The sequence below is a fragment of the Euleptes europaea genome, chromosome 7 (genome assembly GCF_029931775.1).
Source record: "Euleptes europaea isolate rEulEur1 chromosome 7, rEulEur1.hap1, whole genome shotgun sequence".
Taxonomy (NCBI): domain Eukaryota; kingdom Metazoa; phylum Chordata; class Lepidosauria; order Squamata; family Sphaerodactylidae; genus Euleptes; species Euleptes europaea.
In genome coordinates, this window is record NC_079318.1 from 57,051,968 (window position 1) to 57,078,665 (window position 26,698).

The 26,698-nt window shown below is 40.6% G+C and overlaps 1 protein-coding gene across 1 annotated transcript in view; it reads right to left on the reverse strand.

Annotated features, from left to right (window-relative positions):
* THADA (THADA armadillo repeat containing) overlaps positions 1 to 26,698 on the reverse strand; it is a 172,489-nt gene that overhangs the window by 69,477 nt on the left and 76,314 nt on the right. Inside the window, exon 28 of the mRNA XM_056853380.1 lies at positions 15,620 to 15,788. Coding sequence (XP_056709358.1) covers positions 15,620 to 15,788 — 169 coding nt within the window. The remainder of the gene's footprint in view (positions 1 to 15,619; positions 15,789 to 26,698) is intronic.

Below are 26,698 nucleotides of genomic sequence, written 5' to 3' on the forward strand. Positions count from 1 at the left end.
TGTTTATTTAAGGTTACTTCTCCTTCCCCTTTCCTTGGAGCCGCTTGCCCGTGAGTCCACAAAAAAGGGGGACCTGACTAATCAGGTCCCCCCATTGTGGACTTACCGGACAGGATGCAAGAAAGGGGAAAAGGTCTCCACCAGGCTGGACTGCAGCCCGTCGCCGTCTCGCGAGGCTACACTTGCCTGGGGGTTTCTCCCCCTCCCCCGCCCTTCCCAGCGGTTGGGCGAGGCGTCCTGACGCCACCCTTTCCCGTGACAATTTAAGCCGGCGTAGACCAGCAGCCATCCTGTTTTGCTGCAGGACGGCGAGGTTTCCCGCCCACCCTCCCTATGTTCTGTAGTTATGTGTTTGATTTTCTTTTGTCACAGTTTGTTCTGGCGGGTTTTTGCATGGGGTCTGATCCAAGAAGGGAAGATGTGCTTTTCCTTCCCGTTTGTGGGGACCCCCATAAGGGGTCTTGGGATGGAGTACAACAGCGATGCCCAGCTCGGGGGCCTGTATTGGGTGCTCCAATCCCAGGTGGCGCTGGCTCCACACAGAGATGTGCGTCCGGTGGGGCCACCTAAGTGCTACTCCGGTGCTGTGCCCACAGGTGGTTGGGCTGTTTATCGATGCTTTCGATATATATCGGGTTACAGGGTGGTGACCCGATATCTTGGATCCGCCCCCATGGTTTTCCGCCAATGCTCCATTCTGTTGTGATCAATAAAAACTGTGGCCATTTACTTCCCAAAAAGTACGTGTATGTGTGTTTATTTAAGGTTACTTCTCCTTCCCCTTTCCTTGGAGCCGCTTGCCCGTGAGTCCACAATGATCCAATGGATCCAAGCTGCAATCTCTAACAATGCTAAATTTCTCTCTAGCATGCACACACTCCTTCATATGAAGATCCTTCATATGCACAAAAAGTGTCCCTGAATCTCCCTCTAAGGGCAGAATTCCAACCACTATAAAGTGCAACAAAAAACAAGAGAGTGGGACAGATATTGTAGATAGATGCTTACACAAGAGGAAAAGAATTACAAATGAGAAAGGGTGTACACATTATATTAAAATGTTTGTGATAAACAAAGGCAAACCTCAGAGAGGGCAATCCTGATACTGGACTGCTGAAATACCTCACTACTATTTTGAGGTCCCTTCCCTGGTTGCTGATTAGTTTCTGGGTCCAGTTCAAGGTATTGGTGCTCACTTTTATAACCTTCTTGACCTGAGGGCCACAAACTTGAAGGACTCCTTCTTTCTCCATGTTCCCAGTGAAGTCTGCTATCAGTATCCCACTTGTCAAAAGCCTGTATCGCAACCACTTGTGGTCAAGCTTCCCTTCAGTTTCTGAATTTGTCCTGGAGGCACCCCACTTTTGGAGCAGTTAGCACAAAAACCAGGCTTTGGACCAGGGAACAGTATAGACCTACTTGGATATTAATGTCCCCTGAATGTTGAAGTTTCTGATATGTGGTGGTCTAAATCTTATTTTATGAGCCCAGTGGCGCAGAGTAGGAAGCTGCAGTACTGCAATCCAAGCTCTGCTCACAACCTGAGTTTGATCCCAACGGGAGTTGGTTTCAGGTAACCGGCTCAAGGTACCCAGCTTGCTGGGGGTAAAGAGAAGATGACTGGGGAAGGCATTGGCAAACCACCCCGTAAACAAAGTCTGCCTAGTAAACGACGGGATGTGACGTCACCCCATGAGTCAGGAATGACCAGGTGCTTGCACAGGGGTCCTTTACCTTTTTAAATCTTATTTTAGGAGCCCTGTGGCATAGAATGGTAAACTGTAGTACTGCTGTCAAAGTTCTGCTCACGACCTGAGTTCAATCCCAACAGAAGTCGGTTTCAGGTAGCCACTTTAAGGTTGACTCAGCCGTCCATCCTTCTGAGGTCGGTAACATGAGTACCCAGCTTGCTGGGGGTAAAGTGTAGATGACTGGGAAAGGCAATGGCAAACCACCCCATAAACCTAGTCTGCCTAGTAAACGTCAAGATGTGACGTCACCCCATGGGTCAGAAATGACCCAGTGCTTGCACAGGGGATTATGTTTACCTTTTGAAGTCTCATTTTGGAGTGCAGAGGACATGCACGTATTTCAGCTCCTTATCCCCAATATAATCCTAAAAGCTTATTGGAGACACCCCACATAGGAACCTCTGGTGCCAGAACCAGTACTTGGACTAGGAACCAATGCATGACTCCTTGTAAGGAACAATCTCTGGAATGTGGAGATTATGGTTCAGGGTAGTCCAAAGATTATTTTGGAGTGCAGAGTTTGTTTGTTTTTTAATTCCTGAATAGTTGAAGTTGGATTCACAAATATGGAACTAATAAATGTGTTTAAGGAATTGGGAACCAGCTTCAGCCTTGTGAATTCTGCTGTAGCAGCCCCCTGGAAGAAGTGGAGGTTCAAATTTTCCTGGTTTTTTCACAAAGCTGCTAAACACAGTTATTCTAGATAGCTTTGGGGGCTGCTACCTTGCTGGTGGGGGCATAAGGCGTTTAGATTGGTTTAGATTGGTTTTTAAATATGTTCTTTTAATGTTTTTAAATATGTTCTTTTAATTGGTTCTTGTAGGTTATCCGGGCTGTGTAACCGTGGTCTTGGTATTTTCTTTCCTGACGTTTTGCCAGCAGCTGTGGCAGGTATCTTCAGAGGAGTAACACTGAAGGACAGTGTCTCTCAGTGTCAAGTGTGTAGGAAGAGTAATATATAGTCAGAAAGGGGTTGGGTTTGAGCTGAATCATTGTAAGACTGTCCTTCAGTGTTACTCCTCTGAAGATGCCTGCCACAGCTGCTGGCGAAACATCAGGAAAGAAAATACCAAGACCACGGTTACACAGCCCGGATAACCTACAAGAACCAATGAACTCTGACCGTGAAAGCTTTCGACAATGTTCTTTTAATGTTTATCAAATTGTTTCTATATTGTTGCTACTCACCTTCGGCCCTGAGACACTCATGAAAAAGGCAGGAATATATAAATAGTTTTAACAAATAAGTGTTATCCATGGTGAGCTACATAGGAACACTGGCCTCTTACAAAAATGAGGAATGTGCTCAAATACTTGCTACTGCATAACCATGTTCGTTGACTTTGGAAAAAAAACTTAACCACAATGGAAACAAAAACAAATTATCCTGATAGCACCTTCAGCAACAAAGGAAGAAAGAGTCTGTACAATCGCCTCAACAAATATCTAGCTTAAATTACAGTTTGCGTGCTAATTTGCTATACCGTACCTTACAGCCACAATATTTTTGCTTTTTTGAGTACAGTCTCTTATTTAATTACCTGGATGTTTCCAAAACAGTCTCTGAAAACTTTACTCCAAGCTATAAAGGAAAACATGAACTAAGGAAAAGTGGTGTGGTATATATGCTGTTATCAAGTACTGTTCTGCGGCTACAGTTAAAATTAGAAAGAGCATGAGAGGATATTGTCAGAATTTTCTTCACAGCTATATGGTAACCATTAATATTTTGTTTTATGTTCTCACAAAGGTTCTTTTCCCCCTTGAAAACATACTGTGACTGTTTCTGGGGACCATGGGTTCCTTAGAAGCTTAGTCCCTTAGTGATTACTGGAGCAAAACATCCCTGAAAAACAGCTCATCCACTATTTCCAAGCAGGGCAGATTCAAGACAATGTCCATTTTGGCTGTACTTGTCCACCAGAGCCTAACTATTTTCTCTTGCAGGTGTCTTATCCGTAAACCTCTTCCCAAGCTTGCAGCTGAGAACTAGGATCTAGGAGAGGGTAATTTGCTGGAATGTCTGATAGGGAGGGGTCAAAAGGTTCGCAGAACCTATAAGGTTTGAAGGAGACAGGCCAATGATTGGGAGCTAGGAATCATCTATTTGCGGTCAGCTTTGGCCTATTCAGAAGTTAGTCATCCCTATCATTTTCTTTACTCTCTCCACCCCACTCCTTGATGAGATACTGCCAGAAAGAATTCTTATTATGCTCTAGATATCTCATGCATCAAGTAACCTCTAGGTCAGGGGTGTCAAACATAAGGCCCGAGGGCTGGATCCAGCCCCTTGAAATCTCTTATCTGGCCCATGAGCCAGCTTATACAGCTGCCCACCCCACTGTGCTAGCGAGTCATGGCATAGCCTAACCAAGTAACATTTATGTCATATATCCAACCCTCATAACAATTGAGTTTGACACCCCTGATCTAGGCTATATAAGATCTCAGTAAATATTTAGTGAATCAGTTTTGTTATTTTAGTGGTTTTATTTCTACAGACTTGTAACTTGTATTTTTAAACCTTTTTCTTATTTTTCTATTCAATAAAGCTTTGTTCAGCTTTACTGGTCCAAACCCAGAACAACTTGGTTGCGTTACTCAAAGGAAACAGGGGCTCTGTCAACTTCCGCTAGGGATGCTGATCTGAGCGCCACGTTTCTTGGGGGCTCCCAAGAGAACCAAGAAACATTTGAACTTTGGGGGCAAATTTTTGCACCCCACCCCGGTTCTAATTAGTGGAGCGAGGAACAGGAATACCCCTGCTGCCTTCAAGAGCGGTCTGACCCCCAGTTTTGCTGAGAGAGTCTTCGGACGACTCTCGGAATCCTGGAAGAGGTCCCGCCGGCCTGAGGGGGAAACACTGCCGAAAACGTCTCTTTGGAATTAGGCTCAGATCTCCCCTATCTATCACCATCTAAGCAACTACACAGAAGCAAGAATACCTACTCTCCTAAAATCTAAGTTAAAAGAACTCTTTTGTTTTACCTGGATCTGGAAGCACCGGGAGATTGCTAAATACATCTGCCGAATCTGTCTCTCCCCACTTAATGTTTAAATGACTCTTTGAAAACAAGAAAAGATCAGATAAATCGGCAGGAATCTTATCAATTTGATCGGTCGGAAGACACAACAATTAAGATTTTTTGAAAGACGTCACTGCTACCAATCAGAAACTACGACGTATAAAGAGGAGGGAGGAGGAGTAATCCCCACAGATCGCGAGGTGTCGTCTTTCTAACTACACTAAGTCTTCCTGCCACGTCCTTCCTGGAAATAATCTATCATCGCAAGAGTAGCAGAGAACTTGGAATCGGAAGTGTGGCATCATCGTGCAACTGGCAAATACCTCCCAAGTTCCTGAACAAAAGGAAGACGGAAGGTTTACGACACTGATTCCTGCAGCACCTCTCTGCTATTTATAACACCGGTCTTTGTCGGGACTTTACCAACTAAGTCTCAACGGAACTTTCAGAAGTAGCAACCATGGAACGTTTGATTAAACAGCTGGATCAATTTTCTGCCTTGATGAACCAAAAACTGGATTTTATCTTAGATGACCTTAAAGATATAAAAATTCAAATCATCACAATGAGGTCGGAGGTGAGATCAGAGGGTTCTTCAGATGACAAGACGAAGAACAGAAGAACCTTGCAACCAAATGGAGAATGACAACCAACAAACTGCAATAGTCCAGCTGGCAACAATGGATCTGAATGTGAGCGACTTAGATCTTTGTTTTTATAATCTGCCTGAGGAACTTTTTAACACCAGCTTGGAGGACTTAAAGGGTAGAAAAACTGGAGCTATGGGGATCTCTTTTATTGACTTTGAGATGGAAGAAACTGCAACGCAGATCTACTATGAAGATCATTCACCAGCAGAAGAAATCTTACCAACAACTTCCAAGGATGCTCTTCGATGTCTAGTCTTAATGAAGAAAAGAAAAAATGCTGGAAATTCCGGACAAAGGAACTGATTTAAAAGAGTCTGGCTTGTCTTTTGGAAGGGATTAAACAGGAATTGGTTAAAAGACTTGGTTTTAATGGAAATGAAATAACATAAGATATCAATACACTAGAAATATAATTTGTATTTAAATGAGTGTTTGAGAGAAATGGAGGGTTTACAAAATAATTAATATTTAATGAAAACAACTAAATGTTTCCTATTGTTCTAATCCATTTATTATTAGTGAGATTTACTAATGTTTTTCTTTTCTTCTTTTTTATGATTGTATTAATCATTAATCATTCTCTCTTTAAAGAATATAAATGCCAAAGAGATTGATAGGTATTAGTAATAATATTAGGATTAGAGGTTTATGCAAAAGAGATTACTAATTAATCAATAGATGGAGGGAGGTGTAGGGGAAGTCAATATATTTTTGATCATACTTAACAATATTTTGTATTGCATTTTATATTTTATTCTTTGTTTATACTAACTCTTGAACTTTGTGTTTAATAATTTTGAAAAATAATAAAAAAAATATTAAAAGAAAGAAAGAAACGGCTTCTAAATGAATTCACTGTATGCATTAGAACATGCTGTAGTATCTTCAGCAATATAAAAGGATACGTTGGCATACTGATTATTTACTCCACTTATACCCCGCCTTTCTTCCCAGTGGAGTCCCAAAGTAGATGACATTGTATTCCTCTCCTCCGTTTTATCCTCACAACACTGTGATATGGATAATATCCATATTATCATGAAAAAGTAAGAACTGTAGTAGAATAAGTGAAAGCAGTTGTTCAAACCAAATGAAATTTATGAATGATATCTTATGACGGCATTCTGTTGATTCAGTTGTGAACCTCTGGAAATTGGAGGTATTTTTAAAATTCTTGGGGTGGATCCAAAAACACCCTTTTACACACAGAAAGAGTCTCCTGCTCATGACAAGGACTCCTTCAGTTAATGGAAGGCCTGTTTTGGATCCAACATATTATTCTTTGGAGAGGAAGCTCTCATTCTCTTAATCAGAACTGTATCAACCTTTAATCTCAATCGTCTAGGTTGGCTCATGTTTAGAACTTTACTGGTCATTGTATCTGTTATTAGAAAGGAATTTTTATCCACATAAAATTACTCTGAGCCAAGGAGGAAAGGGAGATATTCATACTATTGTCGATTATGGCAGACTGTGGTTTGGATTGCATATGGGATGATCCTGCTTTGTGGCCAGTGTGGATTCTACTCGTATCCTACTTTCTCCTTCCTCCAACTTATGGCTCTTACTGCAGTGGAAGAACCAGTTAAGTTGAAGGAAGGCTTCTTAGGCTAAAGGAAGGCTCCTTGAAGAATGGTTGGAACCACCCCACAGAGCATATGACCTTTTCAACTTCCATGAATAAAAAAGAATTATTGGCGTGTTTGTGCTGGCATTTAGGGACAATGGAGAACCAGACAGCTTATACAACCTGTGTAACTAATTAATACAATATTAGACAACACAAGATTTCAATGCCTTTCTGTTCTATTTCATCAAATTTATGAATATACTCTTACAGAAAGAGAGATAGCCACCTAAAGAATCTTAATAGCTGTTGTTCAAACTCAGGAGAAATTTTCCCTGTGCATACAGATGAGGCTATTTATAAATTTTACTTCCCGTCAGGCTCAGTAGAGCTACTTACGATAACATGTTAATGTTTTCCAGTAATTTTCACAGTGGCATTTAACTGCATACACCTAAGCCAAGGTAAACGTAAGTACAATCTGAGGGCTAATTACATAATCAAAAGGACAACCTTAATGAGTATTACTGCAAAATAAACATTATGACTACCTGAAACACATTATGTTGGTATTTTTTTCATCTTTGCACTCTAATTTTAGATGTGCCTCTCTAGCTACAAATCAATCCACCGGACAACAGTGAATTACAACGCTCCGTTGTTTTTTAAACAATAAATGAACTCTGGACATATGATTATACTCAAAACGAAAAATCAAAAGAGAGGTTCAAAGGTCTGAAAGCCTTCGAAGTAAGATTTATGCCGAGGTCCCTATTTGCATTGCTATTTACTTAAAATGGCTTTAAAATGAAGAATTTATAATTGAAGAGTAATTAGAAGCATTGTTTCATGTTATAAAGCACTAATTACAAATTACTGATGACAGGCTAACACTGAAATAGAGACTGTCTCACTAATCCTGCTTGAACAAAGGCATATGCAGTGTTCATGCTGGTCAGCTGCTCCCATAGGTGCCAGGACCCACAAGAGTTTTAATTATTTATTTTTCAAATTTATAGTCCACCCTCCCCAGCAAGCCCGCTCAGGGTGGATAACACCATTTAAAGCCTTACAATCATATAAAATAATCATAAAACCAACAATAAAATCAAATGTTAAAACCAGTAATCAAAGACTGTGTACAAATCTCACTCTACTATAACAGCCCTCACAGGCAGCTGCCCCTCATCCAAGCCGTTTCAAGTACAAGGAGGAGGAGCCAATACAGATGGTATTGGCAGTGGTGGAAAAGCTCTTTCTTGCAAGCCCTGCGGACAACTTTAGGTCCGGCAAGGCCCTGATGTTCCTTGGCAGAGAATCAGCTGACTAAAGGGTTCAATGACCTGGGGCCAGCAGCTCCAGAACTTTGACCTGTGTACTGGATGTTGCCAGCGGAAACAGTGATGGCCTCTAGCACAGATGGCCTCTAGCACAGGCCTCTAGACAGAGGTTAGACAGAATTATGGAGGATAAGTCCATGGTGAGTAATGTGGGTGAATAAAGACAGCCTCCATACTCAAAGGCAGTAAACCTCTGAAACTCAGCACTAGGAGGAAACATCAGGAGAGGGCCTTGACCCCTAGTCCCTGCTTGTTGGCTCTCGAGGGCAACTGGTTGGCTGCTGTGTGAAACAGGATTATGGTCTAGATTGACTGCTGGTCTGGTAAAGCAGGGCTTTTATGTTCTTATGTACTGTGGGGGGGGGGGGGGAGAAGGAGCTGACTAAAGGGTTCAATAACCTCTACCATGAAACTATAAAGCTTTTGCCTTCAGGCTAGACCCTTCAGTTTGAGCAACTCATCTGTAATGGGAAGACTATGCTAGATCTGGTCCTATCAGCTCCATGTTTGAACTTTTGCCTTGCCTCTCTCCTGGACTGCCTTATGGATTCCTGATTTCTAGCCCAACCTCGACCCTGTTTCTGCCACAATCTACAGATTCATTGCCTCTCTATGGTGACCTTCTGAACCTACTTTGATTGTGGACTCTTCCATCGTTGCCTGACCCACTTCCATGCTTGACAATACAATCCATTCACCTCTCATTTTTGGCAAATGCATCTGAAGGGCCTATTTGCATAAAACGTAACAGTCAGAGTATGTTACCCAATCTTTTACCCATGCTGTCCTGATATTATGGGGATTTTCCAGTGTGAACGAAAAATAGGGCTAACCTAGCAATGTGTCAGTAAGCAAAAAACAAACAAAAAATGAAAAAATATGCCAGGTGACTGTCTTCTCAACTGATATTAATTTCACAAGTCTATTTTTTTAAAGTGTGGTTCTTTTACTAGTTGCATTTATTATAAAATTATGTTTTTTATAGATCCTCGGACGAAACCTGCTCAGTGAAACATATTGGGGCTTTACAAGACAATAAAGCTGTCACCTGGCATCTTTTTTCCTTTTTTGATTCTCCAGAGCTCTAGCAGAACCTTGCTTCCTGTCTCGGACACAGTGCTAAACTGGGATGGAAGAAACACTCAAATCAGTGATTCTTGAAGGTTTAGATTCTGGTATTGAAAAATGTGCTTTCCACAGAGTAGTAACTGCCTTTCAATGTTAATCTCAATATCCAAATACGCTGCTAGCCCTATTATGACTGTATCTGCCCAAATCACACTTTATTTTCTTCACTGCAAAAAATTTTTCCTACCTCTCAGATGGCAAACACAAAGATACATATGCTAATGTAACATAGGGTGCAGTGGTCTGAAACTCTGTCTCTAATACTGGATGTTTTTGCAGTTTTGCTTGTAAAAAAACCTAAGGCATGTATACTTTTAAATTTCATAAACATGCTAGATAATACAATTTCAAAAAGTACTAAATGATCCATTTTATGGTACTAAAGCAATAAAATAAGTTTGAGCTTGAAAATAAACTATTTAATATATTTCAGCTTCTCCCCCAAATTCTGGTGTTTTTCTTCTTGTGGGGAAAAGAAGAGTTTCACCCATGACTTCACATTTTCCTGATATTTTACATCACTAACCCTTTGTACATCTCTCTCCATTCTGCTCATCCTTTACTAGAACTGCCTACTATGTGGAGAAAAAAATGTCCTGCCCCTTTAAAAGAGAATTAGGCTATTTACCAGGTAATACTATTTATCTGCACACCATAAAAAGCTTCAGTGGTCCATGTACCCCTGTTAAACCTCTGTTAAAGAGAAAGGACATTTTTATCCAGGAATGTGCTGATATATTCTTTATACTGCACCATCAGTGGGCATAAATGTGTGTATAAAGTAATGTCAAGTCACAGCTGACTGATGGCGACCTCATAGGGTTTTCCAGGCTAACAGAGGTGGTTTGCCATTGCCTTCTGCACAGCGACCCTGGTATTCCTTCATGGTCTCCCATCCAAGTACTAACTGGGGCTGACCCTGCTTAGCTTCTGAGATTTGATAAGATCAAGTTAGCCTTGGCTATCCAGGTCAGGGTGTATATATTCCTGGTTAATTGGTTTAGTTACATTTGTGCAGTATATGGTTATAAGACATGCATGTTTGCGCAAGGAAGGTATGTGAATGGCAGTATAAAGGTTGAATGTAAAAATTTTAAGAGCACATACAAAACTACTACCATTTTTATTTAGGTGAATGTTTTTCTCCCTATTTCACCCTAATATTTCTTCATCCAAACTTCAAAGAAAAAGTTATCTTGGACAATAAGAATTAAGCTAAGAAGAGGAGCAGCTGCAAGGAAGTCGCAATGAAAAACATTTACCAGTAATTATAATGGTTTTACTGCTTTGATCTCTAGGTAATATAACATTCATTCACAATATGAGCCTTAATAAATCAGCTATGAACTAGCATGCTTTAAAGATCGCTGCCAAGTCAAATAAGAGAAGTAATACATAACGAGCAATATTTCTGCTCCAAAAGGACAAGCTAGTTAACCGAATGCTCTGCTGTGCATGATAGGAGCCAGAATGCATATTATATGAAGGATTCCCACAGAAGATGCAGCCTGTTGTTGTAGATACAGAGCTGCCCCACAAATCACTGACAGCACCAGTTTCCCAAAAAGGCTGCAGATTTTCTCGGAGAACCAAAAACTTGGAAACAACAAGATGTTTTTCAGTTGCAAAAACAATACCATGAAGGAAAGCTGGAAGGACAGAAGAGGAATGGTGATGACCCAAGTGACTAAATTAATTTAAGTAACTAACATTGAAATAAATTAAACACAAGATGAAGTATATGACTTAATACTGAATATATTAAAATACCCTAAAAGCAAATCACAGAAAATAAAAATTACTTTAAATTATGCAACATCCAAGTCAGCCAATGTTTTTAGTTGAAAGAGAAAACAATCACTAGTTTTATACCTTGTTTACCTTCACTATCTCAAACAAAATCATTTGTCTTTCTGTTGGAGAATTTTTTTAATACAGAAAAAAATCAAGACTGTTGAAGGATTGTGAAATAGATCACAATCTAACAGAATCCTTAGTATTTTGCCAGTTAATGGGAATAGAGGCCACTGAGATGTTTAATCATACTTTTTATGTCCCCCCAGATCAAAATATTTAAAAAATCTATTGTTTTTCTGTGCGCTGACAGTCTGTTTCTTTCTTTGCCTTGATAGCTCATTTAAGACAGATCAGGATATGTCTGCAGAAATATACTTCACCAATGTAGATTTGTTATCCCATTTTTGGTTTGTCTATGGGTTCTTCCACACATCCTGAATAATGCACTTTCAATCCACTTTCACAGTCGTTTGTAAGTGGATTTTGCCATTTCACTCAGTAAAAAGGATTTCTAGTCTCTCCAAAACTACTCTAGTTAGCCAAAGGCATCTAGAAAGGGGAATACGCACTGTATGTCTAAGCAACCTCAGGCTAGTGGGTAAGTATTCCAGTCCAGTCACATGCATCCTTTAAGAAAATGAGTTTATTTAACTAACATACATTTTACTCAAAATAACAGCACAGATGAGTTCAGATAGAAACTGTACCTTTGTACACAGATATAAGAAATAATGCAAAAAGGGAATAACGAACTAACCTAGACTGAATGAATTGTTACTTGGCATGCTTAACATTTCCCCCTCCCACAAGGATGTGCTTGCCTTGACAGGAGACCAGCTGAGGATGCTCTCTGTGCCTTCCCTATCGAGGGTGGGCTGACTTTCCCTCCCAGTTACATGGATCTCTGAAGGACCAATTCTAGTTTTGTGAGCTGTGTCTCAAAGCCCACCACAGTTCTGTTGCCCAACCCTACAACTGTTTCGCACCACTGATCTTTAGGGCTTGCAGCTACAGATGTTAACACTTATCTATCTTCCCTTTCTGACAATGGAGCCAGAATGTTTCTGCCCTCCTTGACACTTGTCACAACAAAGGCATATATTTCCAACCTGAGTGTAACATACAAGCTTATGGCTGCTTTCATATACCTCTGTGTGTTTTTGAATGCCAGCTGTCCCTCACTCACAACAATCTGCAACAGGAGTTACAAGCACACTGAGGGTGTTCTCAGTTTGCTATTTTTTTAAAAGACATTATTCTGAGGAATCTAATACCACTGCTGGAGATAGGATGTTAATTTTGCAATAATGGCTTTCCTTGCCTTTTTCATTTTGGCGCCACACCACATATATCAATTATAAGAATTTAAATTAGTTTATTCTTCAGAGAAAATTGTTAAGGTATATCAGCACTGAAAATGAAAAGTCTATTTACCCTTTTCAATTACCACCAGTGGATTTATTCCATTTAATTAGGTTCATTAAGAGAGAAGCTATAATTAAATGTGTAATCATTTATGCCTTTTATACTACACTAACTACGTAAGTTAAAGGACTATGAGCATTTCATGTTATGAGTGACAATTTAAAGGAGAGAACACAAAAGCTCACTGGTAAGTACTTTAGCCAGGTATTATATCTTCTGTAAAAATATGTTTAGAAGTGGAAGAGAACTATATAAGCCAAATAAATCACTGTGGGAAACTAAGATCTCATGCTACCCCCTCCCAATTGCCATTTCCCTCACTGTTATCTTTGATTCTCCCACACAATCAATTTCAGTCTCTCCATTACTCTCTTTCTTTTAAACAAAATCCTCCCTGGATCCCTCAATGTCCTACTATCTGCTTTGCCCTCCCACTCCAAGTTACTGTAGTCTAGGTCCGCTGCCTTGAGACCCTCTCTTCTAATTCCCCTACCCTGCTATAATCTGGCTTCTATACATCTCTAAAATGTCTCGAAGTAAATTATAGGACTACGCTAAATATCTTCACTGAGAAATTAAAAAGGTATTTATTCCTCTGCACACACAACTAGCCATCCTCTCACGCCCCTCGGCACTGTAAGTCTACGTGGCTGTCTTCCTTCCCTATACGTCAAATAACTCACTCATTCAACATTTCTGCTAGAAAAAACCTTCTTCCTGCTGCTACTCATTAGGTTCCTGAGGATTTTTTTCTATCTCTCTACATGCTCATTTTGCGATACCTCATAACCCCCATGACTTTTCATACCACCAATCTGACAAAAGTCAGCTTTACCTAGCTACCTCAGGCCTTCCTGCTCTATCCAGCTCTACACATAGAAGTGCCTGCTTATTTGGATACCTACTCAAATTCAAAATGTGGAACAATAAATTTCCCATATTTTCTCAAAAGTTGTCCTTTCATCAATCTCTTTTCATATGCATTGTCAATATCACTAACACCAGTAACCAAACAAGATCCCTTTGCTTTACCTTCAATTCATCTTTTTCCTGTTTCTGATACTGTATTCGCACCTGTCAAGTGTTTTACAGTTACTGTGTGTAACTAATTGCCCTAAATCTGCTTTCAATTAAAAAAATTACTTAGTCAACATTTTAGATCATTATACTTTACTAACGAGTAGCATTTCTGTTACTAATATTAAGCACACCACAAAAGAATGATCAATAAATGGTTAAGATCTAATCCAGATAATTCTTCATCACAGAGACAGAGTTGACACACCAACTAAATTTAGATAATGACAAAAGCCAGAATGCTGTCTGGAGTGGGTTGTAGGGACCATATCACTCCAGTCTTGCTCCATCTACACGGGCTCCCAATTTGCTTCCAGACCTAATTCAAGGTGCTGGTACTGACCTTTAAAGCCCTATATGGCTTGGGGCCAGCATACCCGAAGGATCACCTACTCCCATATGAACCAAGCAAACCACTCAAGTGATCTTCGAAGGCCCCCCCCCCCCGTCTGAGGCAAGATGGGGAACCTGAGAAAGGGCCTTCTTGGTTGTGGTGCCAAAACCTTGGATTCCCTCCTCAGGGAGATTCACCGGTCTCCCTCTTTCATTGTCTTCCGCCAGCGAGTGAAGCCTTTTTTGTTTTGTTTGGAGTTCCTTCACTAACTCCCCCGTTTGTATATCCTACAGTGTCAAATTTTCTATAGCATTTCAAACAGTATTCACGGTTCTTTTTTGCAGAATATTTAGCACTGTCCAAGGCCCCCTTCCTGCCTTTTATCACTCCTGTCTGGGATGCAGAAGCCGTAACTAATTAATTTGAAAGCAGGATTTGTTTTGTTCCATGTGAGGATCGTGTTGTCTTTTTAAGCCTTATTTTTTGTGTTTGCTTAGGTTTATATTAAAAAGAAAAAGAAATCCTGACTCCATTACCAACACCAACTTGCATGGGAAGAAACCAAATGATCCCTTTTGTCACTTTTGCTCCAGCTGGAGAGAGCAGAATATAATAATAATAATAAAATAAATAAACCAGCTTTTAATCAGAAAGAAGCCATTAGATAAGCTTCAGATGCTTCCATGTTATAGCTTGGAAACTCAGTAACAAGCAGAAGAAGAGTGAAATCCATTGGTCTACTGCGATTATTATCTCAAGGAAGAACAGATATGTTGCCATGCATCTACTGCTTTTTCCTTCCCTTCACTAGGCAAATATAGATGAGCAACCAAAAGCACTACTGCCCATTTCCATCGTTTTGTGGTGGCTTTGCATTAGTTTCTTGATAATGAGAATAATCTGGTCATTTGAAAAGCACAACTGTAATGTTACTTCTGTTGCTGGACACCAAGATGAAGATAATTCATCCTATGGTATTTCCCATTACTATACACGGATGTGAAAGTTGGACAATGAAGAAAGCTGGCAGGTAGAAATTTAATTAATCTGAAATGTTTGTTGGAGCAGAGTTTTATGGATACCGAGGACTGCCAAAAAGAGAAATAAGTGGGTTCTAGATCAAATCTGAATTCTCCCTAGAAGCTAAAATGACTAAACTATCGTACTTTGGTCCATCAGGAGAAGATAAGACTCATTGGAAAAAGACAATAATGCTAACAAAGGTTGAAGGCAGAAGGAAAAAAAGGAAGACCCAACATGATAAAAGGGAAGCCAAGGCCTTCAGTTTGCAAGATCTGAGCAAGGGTGTTAATGACAGGACATTTTGGAGTGAACATTCATTCATAGGGTCACCATAAGTCAGAAGTAACTTGATAGCACATAACACAGAATTCTACCTGGCACTAGAATGCTGAACATAAAACAAATTGTTGGCATTTTTGTGAGAAAGGTCCAGTATATTTTTTTTCTTTAAGTACAAATCAATTGTGATACCAAAGGCATTTTGCAACAGCCAAAACTTACTTGTATCAGTGTTCCATGAACAGCATTCTGTCTCACACAAGGATGAGTGCAGTCTGGTAGATCTGCCAACAAAGACTTCACTGTCTGTGGCACCTGATTTGTCATAATAAAAGGAACAAGGGCTCGACCAGCCATTTCACGGGAACGATACACAGCAGAGAGACCACATCTGGGGAAAAAGAGAGATGATTTCTAGATCCCACATATATATAGTTGTTTTAAATCAAAGTGTATACGTGAAGAAATCATTTTCACGCAGTACCTGCTCTGATATGGAGATTCTAAGGTTGGCTTTACATGTTATAAATAGAAGCATGAGAATTTGGAGTTTATGCTTTTCACTGTGGAAACGCATGGAAATGTTACAAATGAAGCCTAACTTACTCTCACACCCTCAGCTTATGAAATGCACAGTGTTCTATACTGGCCACCCTGAGAGCCTTCACTATGCATACCAAAACATTAAGAACTCTGACCTGGGGCAGAAGTCACCTGGCAATGAAAAGCAGAAACCAATGCAAGTTCAAGCTCTGTGCAGTCTTAGAGAATACCCAAGGAAAGACTTTATTTGGAAAGGCCTTCAGAGTACTCTCCATCTTCTCAACCAGGAGCTTACAGGAGAGTGAATGACCTTGGCTGGTTATCGCAGAGTCAGGTTTCTTGCTTAATAAGTCAGAGCCACTGGGCTCAGAGACAGAGCTAGGTTTTGAGACTTTTTCCTAAGTATGGCCTGGATTTCTTTCTTGGTCTAAGTGCATAGCAGAGACTCCTGAAACAGACTCCCATTATACTACATATCTGCCTGTCTCAGATGTTAGAAGACAGGGACACAGCACAAGGCTATGATGTTAAAAGTTATTCTGTCAAAAGCCTTTTGAAAGCCCACATATATAATGTCTACTGGATCACTGTTACCTATACAACTGTTCGCTTTCTCAAAGAACTCCAAAAGGTTGGTTAGGTAGGTCAGGCAGACAATAGTACACCCCCATTTTAAAGCAATTCTTAGTATCCACTTTTACCACAAATCTGTGGGGGAGTTCATTTCCCTAATGTTTTCTAGCTCATTTGACTCTATGTTCTCTTTGATATACAAAACACCACCTCCCCCAACACATCCCTCCCTGTCCTGTCTTTCAAAAGTTCTTTAAAACAGCCTCATATTTAATGCCAGGTCTAACCTAGACGTGGATATGGCATGGATAGCTGCGGTAAAGTCATCACTTTCAAAGAAGGGATGGAATTAGAAATTGCAGCTTTACTTAGACAACCACCGCAGTACAGCACAAAATAATGTCTGCAAATGCAAATGTTTGTGCTACACCTTTCTTTATGTAAACTGAACAAACACTCATGCATATGTGGTTCTTTTCAAATACAATTAACTCTGACATTGTTGCAGCTGCTTAGTTTCTAATTAGCTGTAATGTTATGCTCAAGAATGTCCCACTTTCTGTTCACAACCTTTTTAAAAAATGATGATTTCCCAAAGGAACTTGGCTTCAGTTCAGGAGAAAGAATGGAAAATGGGAACACGGCCATGTGTTTGTGACTGCCTGATACTTTGTGCAAAGGTACTTTCCAAAAACGTGATTCACAGGCTGTTTTTCGCCTCCTACTGTAGAACTGTGTTCCATTTGATTTAACTGCATTAGTTTCATTCTAGTAACATAATCAAATACAGATTATAGATCCAATACTAAGTAAGTTGATTTATGTTGTGCCTTACCAAAGATAATGATTTATGTTGTGCCTTACCAAACAGAAGCATTTAGAAATAACTGTTTATTACAAAAAGATAATGTACACATATGTGCATATTTACACACACACATAATGTAATGTCTCAAAGCTAAACTACAATTATAAATGAAGCACTTGATATTGTGCAAACAAGAATATGTAGATAAGGCTGTCAACACTTATGCTTTCCATATTCAGTTTTTTTCAACCATCAGATTTAGAAAAATCAATGACTGTATCTCAATTATTTTGCATTCCCCTGTGGATTTTTTCTTCGTGGCAAATTAGTTTAAGTGATTACTTCATACCAGTAATTTCCATTAATTAATTGTAAAGTAAAAGGGGAATTTTTTTTTAGTGATGGCAGAACTCCCATCAAAAAGAATTGTAAATGGCTCACCAACTGTACCTACGATGTCTTGAAAAAAGTCTCACCAGCAAGAAGCATATTATTGTGTTTGTCCATTCCTGGAGCAATGGCTGGAAACAGTCTGAAGATCAGAGAAATGGAAAGCTGAACTGCAGCTGCTTGGAAGGATAAAAATATTTTCTGCACTGGTGCTTAGAGCAATGATGAATGGGTCAGTTGTCAGATCAACCCATCACGCTAGGTTTACAGTAGTGCTTACACCCTTTCTATCCTGATCTGGCTGGCCCAAGCTAGCCTGATCTCGTCACATCTCAGAAGCTAAGCAGGGTTGGCCCTGGTTAGTACTAGGATGGGAGACCACCAAGGTATACCAGGGTTGCTATGCAGAGGAAGGCAATGGTAAAAAAATGTTAGATTCTTGCCTTGAAAACCTTAGTGGGTTGCAGAAGTCGATTGCAACTTGATGGCACTTTACACACACACACACCCTTTCTTCCATTCAGCCCTCCTGATAACAGCCCTCTTAGTTTGGATTGTTCTCGAGAACTAATCCCATTATTTCCTTAGTCATAATTTGTCTTATTTGCCTCAAGAACTCAGGCTTAGCCTCCTAAACTAAGAGACTAGGGGATGTGATTTTTAAAGGAATTTTTTTAGAGACACAGCATATAAACAAACTAAGAGTGCTCTGCTCCATGGTCCTCCAGAGCGACTCACATAATTCCAGGGGTGTGAAGATAGGAGAACCATTTTGTTCTTAACATCAGCTTGACATCAGTTTATTCTCCATTTAGTGTGCCTAGATTTTGCTTTGTAGTTTGCAGAGACCCAGCTGAGCTAGTAGCTAACAAGCTGCACCTGCAGATAGTTGCTCAAACAGATAGCGCATGTTCAAGGACAGGACAGCATGCCAGCTTAACTGGGAGATTCGATTCATCTGTGGGAAGATGGGAGGTGGGAATGATCTCACTACTTACTCCTGAGAACCTTATTCTGGCCTAGACCAGTATGAACCATCCAGAGACTTCTCCTGGTAACAACTCTGATTGGAAGTCATGGGTCATCTGACTTAAGTTCACTTTGCCATAAGCCCAACTATGCTCATGGGGCTTTCACCCTATTATTCTTCTATTGCTATTCATGTTACTCTGCCTCACCTACAACTATTGCAATGCCTCAACGCAAGCAAGAATGACCTGAACACCTATAGCAATAACATCTGCTTTGTAATAGTGTAAGTATATTCAGATAGCATTTAATATTTTCTTGCCAGTGTGCCTTAGGAATTCTGTAAACCTGCGTTTTCCACTAATTTGAACTTTTTATTCTTCAGTACAGCCTTTACGTTTTAAAGGAGGTTTGAGTTTACTGACCTGACTCGGTTACTTTACAAACAAGGCTGGAGCTCAGGAGAGATCGACCAGTCTTGACGATGGGGGGGGGGGGGAAGGGATAAAGCAAGGACTCCCTTCTCCCCAGAGGCCTCTGCCCTGTTACTGAATGGGATCAAATCACAGCGCAAAGTCCTTACAGCATTCGGCTCTGAAGCTGTCTTCTCTATCAAAGCCATCAGGTTTGGGAAGAAAGAAAACCTCAATTCCTGGGGGTGCTTGTGCCAGCCATGAGCACACAGCTATCTATGCTCTTTCCCACCTTCCTCCTCCCACCTGCCAAGTGGAGGTGAAGAATCCAGTCTCCCAACCATGAAGCAGAGGCGAAAGACCCATATCAGGTTGAGCTATGATAGGGCAACAATAACTGTCTGTCCTGTGGTATTCCTGATCGTAATGTGGGGGCAGATCCAGCAAACTCAACTGCCACTAAATCTTCAACTGTCCACCAGATGCAAAGGAAAATGATTTAAAGTTAGTTTACATTTGCATGACGTGATAGGAAGCACTGCCATTTTTTATTTAAAAATAAAATAAAAAGCAGCCTCAGAATGGTGAAACTGAGTAGAGACATGGAGTGCATGTGTAAATAAACCGGGTTTACTTAATGTGATCCCTGACAACAGTTTCTCCAGTCAGAAATGGCTACCACCACACACACACACACACACACACTGATGATTACTCTCGCCAGAGACTTGGTATGTTTACACTCCTTAGATGAGAACAGAAGAACAGGCCAGAAAAGAACAGGATGAAAAGGGAGGCAAGCAGCTAGGACACAAAAGTTGCCAGGATATATCCAGATTGCTGGGAAACCTGGGCTGATTAGATCCAAGAAACTAGTATAAAGCTGCCTAAAACCACAGAATAGCTGAGATAGAAACAGGAACCTAAGTACTAGCTTGATAAGGGGGAAAAAAGATTCTTATTTCTTTGACCTCTTGATGTTTCATTGCCTTATAAAACATTTTTATTACCAAAACAATATATTCAAGAAGTTTTCTTTTTAATACACACTGAAAACAAAACAATATAAAGCAGTAATGCTTGGTTAAGAAATTTATTAACTTCCTGACTTGCTGAAAGCTGTTGGAACTCAATTCTACCTTTTCAGAAGTAGGTTGCTTTAAACATTAATGTAATCCTTCCAGGCTTTAGAGGACACAACTCAGACCTTTGGCATGAAGCCTGAGGGAAATCCAAGCCTTTCCCAAACATAGTCCCAGCTGCCCTGTTTGGTGACTTCCATATAACAAAGATTCCCTAAGTTTTCTCATTGCTGCTGCACATTAAACACAGCAACAATGGGCCTACTGGGTGGTGGGTTTCTCAGCATTTTTTCCTGTCCTATCCCCCTGGAGCAACCATTCCTGCCCATGCTAGCAAGGGGCTTTTGTTTTTAAAGAAAAACCCTCTGATGCTGAGGGAGAGGCTACCATGGGAAACTGAGGCAAAGAAAACATGCCTATGTGGCCAGACTGGGAAACATCTGGAGTCTCCTGTCCCCATAGTAGCCACCCTGGCTTGGCTGCAATCTTTACAAAAAGCAGGTTTAGGAAAAAATTGCGGAAAAGCTGGAAGGAGCCATAGGAGTGCCACAAGGCTGTGTGTAAGAATGAAAACATATGCCAACGTGGTGCAGTGGTTAAGAGCGGTGGTTTGGATCAGTGGACTCTAATCTGGAGAACCGGGTTTGGATGCTAATCTGAAGAACCGGGTTGGTTTCCCCACTCCTACACATGAAGCCAGCTGGGTGACCTTGGGCTAGTCACAGCTCTCTTCGAGTTCTCTAAGCCCCACCTGCTTCACAAGGTGTAGGTTGTGGGGATGGGAAGGGAAGGTGACTGTAAGCCGGCTTGATTCTTCCTTAAGCGGTAGAGAAAGTCAGCATCTAAAAACCAACTCTTTTTCTTCTTCTTCCCATGGGCACTGGACCAATAGTCTGTGTGGAAACAATCTTAGTCCTTCTCCTCTGGGAGAGGAGCCCTGTAGCCTTGTCTGAAGCTCCCTCACTTTCATATCACCCAGGAGCCTGTCAAAATTACGTCTGTCAATTAGTTTGACAGGTGCAGGATAGATCAGTGAGATCTAAGGATGATGTAATCAGCCTGGAAAGTACCTGGGGAGCTAGAGAAAGCTGGCCTGATCCAGCTATAGCCAGGTGGCTGATGCAATGCAGTAGCAATGCCAGGATAATTGGGTATCTACTGTGATTGGTGGCTGCAATCACCAGGTGTATATATTGAAGTGAAACCGCAGTTCTATGCGGGATGTTATGAGCGGAGAGTGTGAAAGGAGTATCTGTATATATTTCTGCACTGTACAAATAAACTACACTTTTCTATGTGGCCGTGGACTTTCTGATGGGTATCCTGGACAAGACTGCTAATCCGCTTGGCTTCCGCGTCAGAGCCTTGATTGCTCCTTCATGCTGAAGGTAACTTTGAAGAGTAACTGAGGTGGCCATGTTGTGGCAGGATTACCTTTTCCACCTTCTCACCTGCACAGGAGTGAAGGAGGTCGCTTTCCATAGAAGCTGACTGTCTTGTTCCTGTTCAGCTCCCCTGTCTGTGAGCAACTTCCCCCAAAGAAACCAGGAAGAACTCCTTAGGCCCGGGCAGGCTGACATGTGACATCCCTGACATCTCTTCCAGGCCTCACTGGTCTCCTTGTTGTTAGACTGGGAAGTCCACTGTTAAACCAGCAGCCAAAGGCTTGGCTCTCTTCATCAGAGTTAACTACAGAAGACGCAGAACAGTATAATGCTGTTTGGTAGTGCTTATCTTAAAACATTAAAAAAATAAATTCTGACCCCAAGCGCAACTCTTCGGCTAAAATTTAGGCTCCAGTGAAGCAAGTGGAGGGGAAAACAAGTTCCCTTACCCTTAAATTGCTACTGTATGTCATTCAACCATTACCTGTTGTCAGTAAGTTTACTCAGTAAAGATTTATTGAAGAAAAGTGGAACAAGAAAGGTGTTGAAACACAATAGTCCGGCAGATGTAAACAAGTCATAAAACTCTAGGTTTGGGTGCCAATTCTTGCTTCCTTGTTATTGCAATCACAAAGGCGGCCTTCAACAATACTGTATCTGATTCTGGAGTTCCTGTCTATAAAAATACTATTTCCTCCTGGCAGTTCACAATAAACATGGGAAATCGTTTGACTTGTCAAATAAAGTCTCCCAAGATTAAAAAGTGCCGGCAGCAATCAAGCTAACTATGTTTGCATGTATTCTAAAGTGAAACATAGCTCCTTCAAGTTAAAAAATAAACAGCGCACCAGCAAAGAGTCTGTATTTAACAAGCAGGATTACAATGAAATCTCTCTCTGATCTTTCTTCTCATTTGAATTGGAGTAGTGGGGGTTTTCCCCTTCAAATTAATCTGAAGAGATTTGTCTTTTGATGCTATATAAACAAAACAAAATATACAAGCTGTATCATGCAACAGCTGGAAAAGTCTTGAGGCAGTACTATAAATTTTATTATTCAAATAAGCACTCTCACTGTTTGTACTCTTAAGTATTTAACCTTTGCATAGTCAGACTGAACTTTAAAACTAGGACACTCCTGAATGTTATAAAACCCAAAGTATATCAGTAGAGGGCTTTCCTGAAACCCTAGCAACACCAAGGAATTTTTTTGTTGGAGGAGAGAGGGTTTGCTGTTCTTCCTTTAGAGTCTCCTTCATGAAATGGATAAGAAACTAATTTAGAGACAGATATATTCCTGTAAGCAATCCAGTACATCTGAAATTCACTATTTAAAATTTTCAATGAAGGTATCTTATTATATTTATACTAGACAACAGATCTTTGTGGAAACCATCCAGCGAACCCACACTGCTAATTGCCTTATTTTTGTATTTTCACCACAGGCTCCTCCATTCAAAACTCACTGCTACCAGGATTTCAGAAAACATGCAGGGCGATATTTATCATAGAGAGAAAATAGGTAACAATATTTTACTGAGCCAGTGTGGTGTGGTGGTTGAAGTGTCTGGAACAGGATAATGGGAGCCCCAAGTCTGAATCCCCACTCTACCACAGAAGCTTGCTGGGTGACCTTGGGCCACACACTTTCAGCCTGTCCTACCACATAGGTTTGTTGGGGGAGATGAAATGGAGAGGAGAATGATATGAACCATACTGAAATGAAACCATAACAAAACTCAGAATCAACAAATACAATGCCATGGACAGGGGAAGGTATAATCAGGATCCAAAGGAAAGTACAACTTGCAGTGAAAACTTAGGCAGAGTTTACTAAGCCTACTACAAATTTCTTATGCCACAAGAGTCTTGAGCTTGTTTTCTTCCAAAGACGAACTTCACCATGTTATTCAGAAAACTGGTTTTGAAATTAAATGGAATTTCAAGTGCAGTTTGGTACAGTAGGAGTCTGCGGCTAAAAACAGAAAATGGCAGAATTCCCACTGGATTACATGTCCAACACAAGCACCTGGAAGAAGATGGGCAAAAGCCAGGCTCCATAAATAGTTGAATCCAAGCCTCAAATCCAGCATAATCTCTAATCAGCTTTAGCACTTGTTCTACCACTACCAAAAAAGAAAAAAAAGAATGAAAAATGAATGTAATGAATGTGGTATTTGAAAAAGTGAGCTGTGACTCACGAAAGCTCATACCCTGCCAGAAATTTTGTTAGTCTTTAAGGTGCTACTGGACTCTTGCTCTTTTCTACAGCTACAGACAGACTAACACGGCTACCCATCGTGATCTATCTCAATGAATGAAGAGTAATGAAAGTCAATTATTAATGTGCTTTTGTTAGAAAACAGGGGGAGCTGTGGTGGAAGAAAATGCAGGAAGGAGTGATGTTGTCCTCTTACCACTGCCATCCACTGACTGGCATGGCCTTGCATGCCCTGTGACTGGTCTGGGAAGGAAATGCTGTGGTGGGGAGGGGAATTGGGAAAAATAATCGGTCCTTGCACAAGCAGATTACTGGATCCAACCCTTTACAGTCCAGTTCTAAATACTGTTGCATCAAAATGGGACCCATAAAGACCTATGCCACTATGGTAGTAAACCATGTTCCAACACCATTAACATGAAGCAGTGTCAATGTCACAGACCAGAATGCATTGGCTAGGAAATGCAGAACTGAAAGTCCAGCCAACAAAACATGCCTAACCTATCAAAGAAGAGATAATACTTAGTATTGTCACAGTTACCATGAGGTTATGCTTAAAATTCAACTTAAAAAAATTAACTCAAATTTTTACCTACTATGCCTGATAAGGTCATGTAGCAAGTAGTACAGTATAGTCAAGGATAAAGAGGCCCTTTGGTTTTAGCAGTGGGAATTTACAACAGCACTGGAAATAAGGGGAAATAATGTCTATATCTGCAGGCACACAACTGCTGAGTGGCAAGCAGTGCTCTACTCAACATAGGGTGCTGCTGGCCTGTCCGCAGCCAGGCGCTAACTACTAAAACAGCTGCCTACCGCTGCCAATGCTGCTTCACAATGCACATCAGTAATGGGGAATGGCTCTGTCCCCCTTTTTGAGGATTACCACCTGCTACACTATTTCACCAGCTGCTGCAATTTTTTCTTTGATGCATAAAGTTCCCTAGAAACTGGAAAATACATAATACTTGCATTTTGTAACCCTTAACAAGAAGGAGAATTAAATAGTCCCTAAGTAGTGGGGAGGGGGGGAATTGATAAGCTTTGTCTTCAATATTCTACAGCCTACGCCCCATGTATTCTTCAGCCTTAACGAGGTCACTTTGTCTGTAGTTAGGGTTGCCAGATCCCCCCTTCTGATCAGCGGGAGGTTTTAGGGGCTGGGGCAGCTGTGGGTGTGTGTGGTCAAGATGACGGCACTTCAGGTTTTACTTCCAGAAGTACCACATCGCCGCAGCAGATTTAACACTGAAACTCCCAAATTTGGGGGGAGGAGGTTTGAATGCTAAAGCAACTGCAGCGATGAAGCACTTCTGGAAGTAAAACCAAAAGTGCCGTCATTGCGGCCGCTGCTCCAGAGTGGCTACGTGGATTGGCAGGCAATTGCCCGCCAATACCAGCCACCTGGCAACCCTATCTGTGATTGGTTCTTGTAGGTTATCCGGGCTGTATGACCATGGTCTTGGTATTTTCTTTCCTGACGTTTCGCCAGCAGCTATCTGTAATGTTTCGCACCTGTCCCTGCCCCAACTTTTAATATTTGGAAATGGTATTGTATAAACTGAAGGTTTGGGGATCATTTTCCCCCCAACGGTACTGAAAGAGAAACTGAAACTGGTATACTGGGTGAAACTGACAAAATTCCATTTTCTTCCTTTTCATATATTTCCTCCTTGGTGTTTTTGCAGGTATTCTATTCCTGTACTGCCAAAAGGGAAATACTTAATGAAGTACATGTTTTTCTTTCTTTGCAGCTAATAGCATGCTCAATGAAACTCCCAAAGTTTTTTATTTCTATAACCTCCTTTGGGGTCTATTCAGTTCCCATATCAGATTAGTGACGTATGTTTTTTAGGGATACAGAAAAAGTATCCTGTGTCTAGGGAGATGAAGTATTTTTAGTTGATTATATCTAAGGGTGTAGATTCTCAAACTGTGGGAAGTACCTCCATCCAACTCCAGGTGTGTGTGAAATTCCAGTAGAGAAAAAATATTGAAGCAAGACCTTCCCTTCAAAAACTCTGGTGTATTTGTAACCTAGCCCTATGTCTACTCCCCCTACAAAATGACAAAGTTTGTCTGTTTCTAAAGCAATCACACTGAAAAGCACATATTTTACTTTCCACTCAAGAGCATCATGTGAAGTGTAGTTTCGCTATGGACAAGAATTTGGCTGTTATTTGAAGTGGTCCTTTATTAAGCAAACACAAAGCAGAGGCACTTCTTTACCAACCTGGGCATAACTCTTATAAAAATGTTATCTCAATGAGATGAAAAGCCATACTCTGTGTTAATAAAGACTTAATGCCTTACAGAAGTATTTTCCCACCATATACTGGAGTCATCGATCCTAGTGGCATTGTTTATTTCAACTACATGTTTATTGTATTTTACACTGGTGATTTCTCCATACTCACTGACTTCAGCTAGCCTTGTTTAGCAATTTGTTGAAGCCACATGAGGTTCGCTACAAATTCTTCTATTTAGCAAATATTGTCCCAAATAATGAATCCTGCCAATTTGAAACTAACCTGAAGCCAAAACCGAACAATTGCTTGCTAGTCATAACCTTGGTGTCACCAGATGGAATCATAAAGAAATGCAAAAAAATTATTGACTCATAACCCCCTCCCAGCAAAACTACTATAGACAAAACACACACACCACTCGCAGTCTTTTTCTAACTCAGGTTAAAATACTTACTGATGTCTAACTGTGACATAAACAAGATGCCTGGTTATTGCTGCAATCCTATGCCTTTTTAAAGAATATACATACATACATATACTTCTATTGTAAAGTCAGCCTTGTTCTCTTTTCAATACATGCATTCCATTTCCCCCATGTTTTCCTTCCCATTTTCCCATTCTCATACTTTGCTAATTTGACAGCATGATATTAAGTAAGTAAGACAAGCA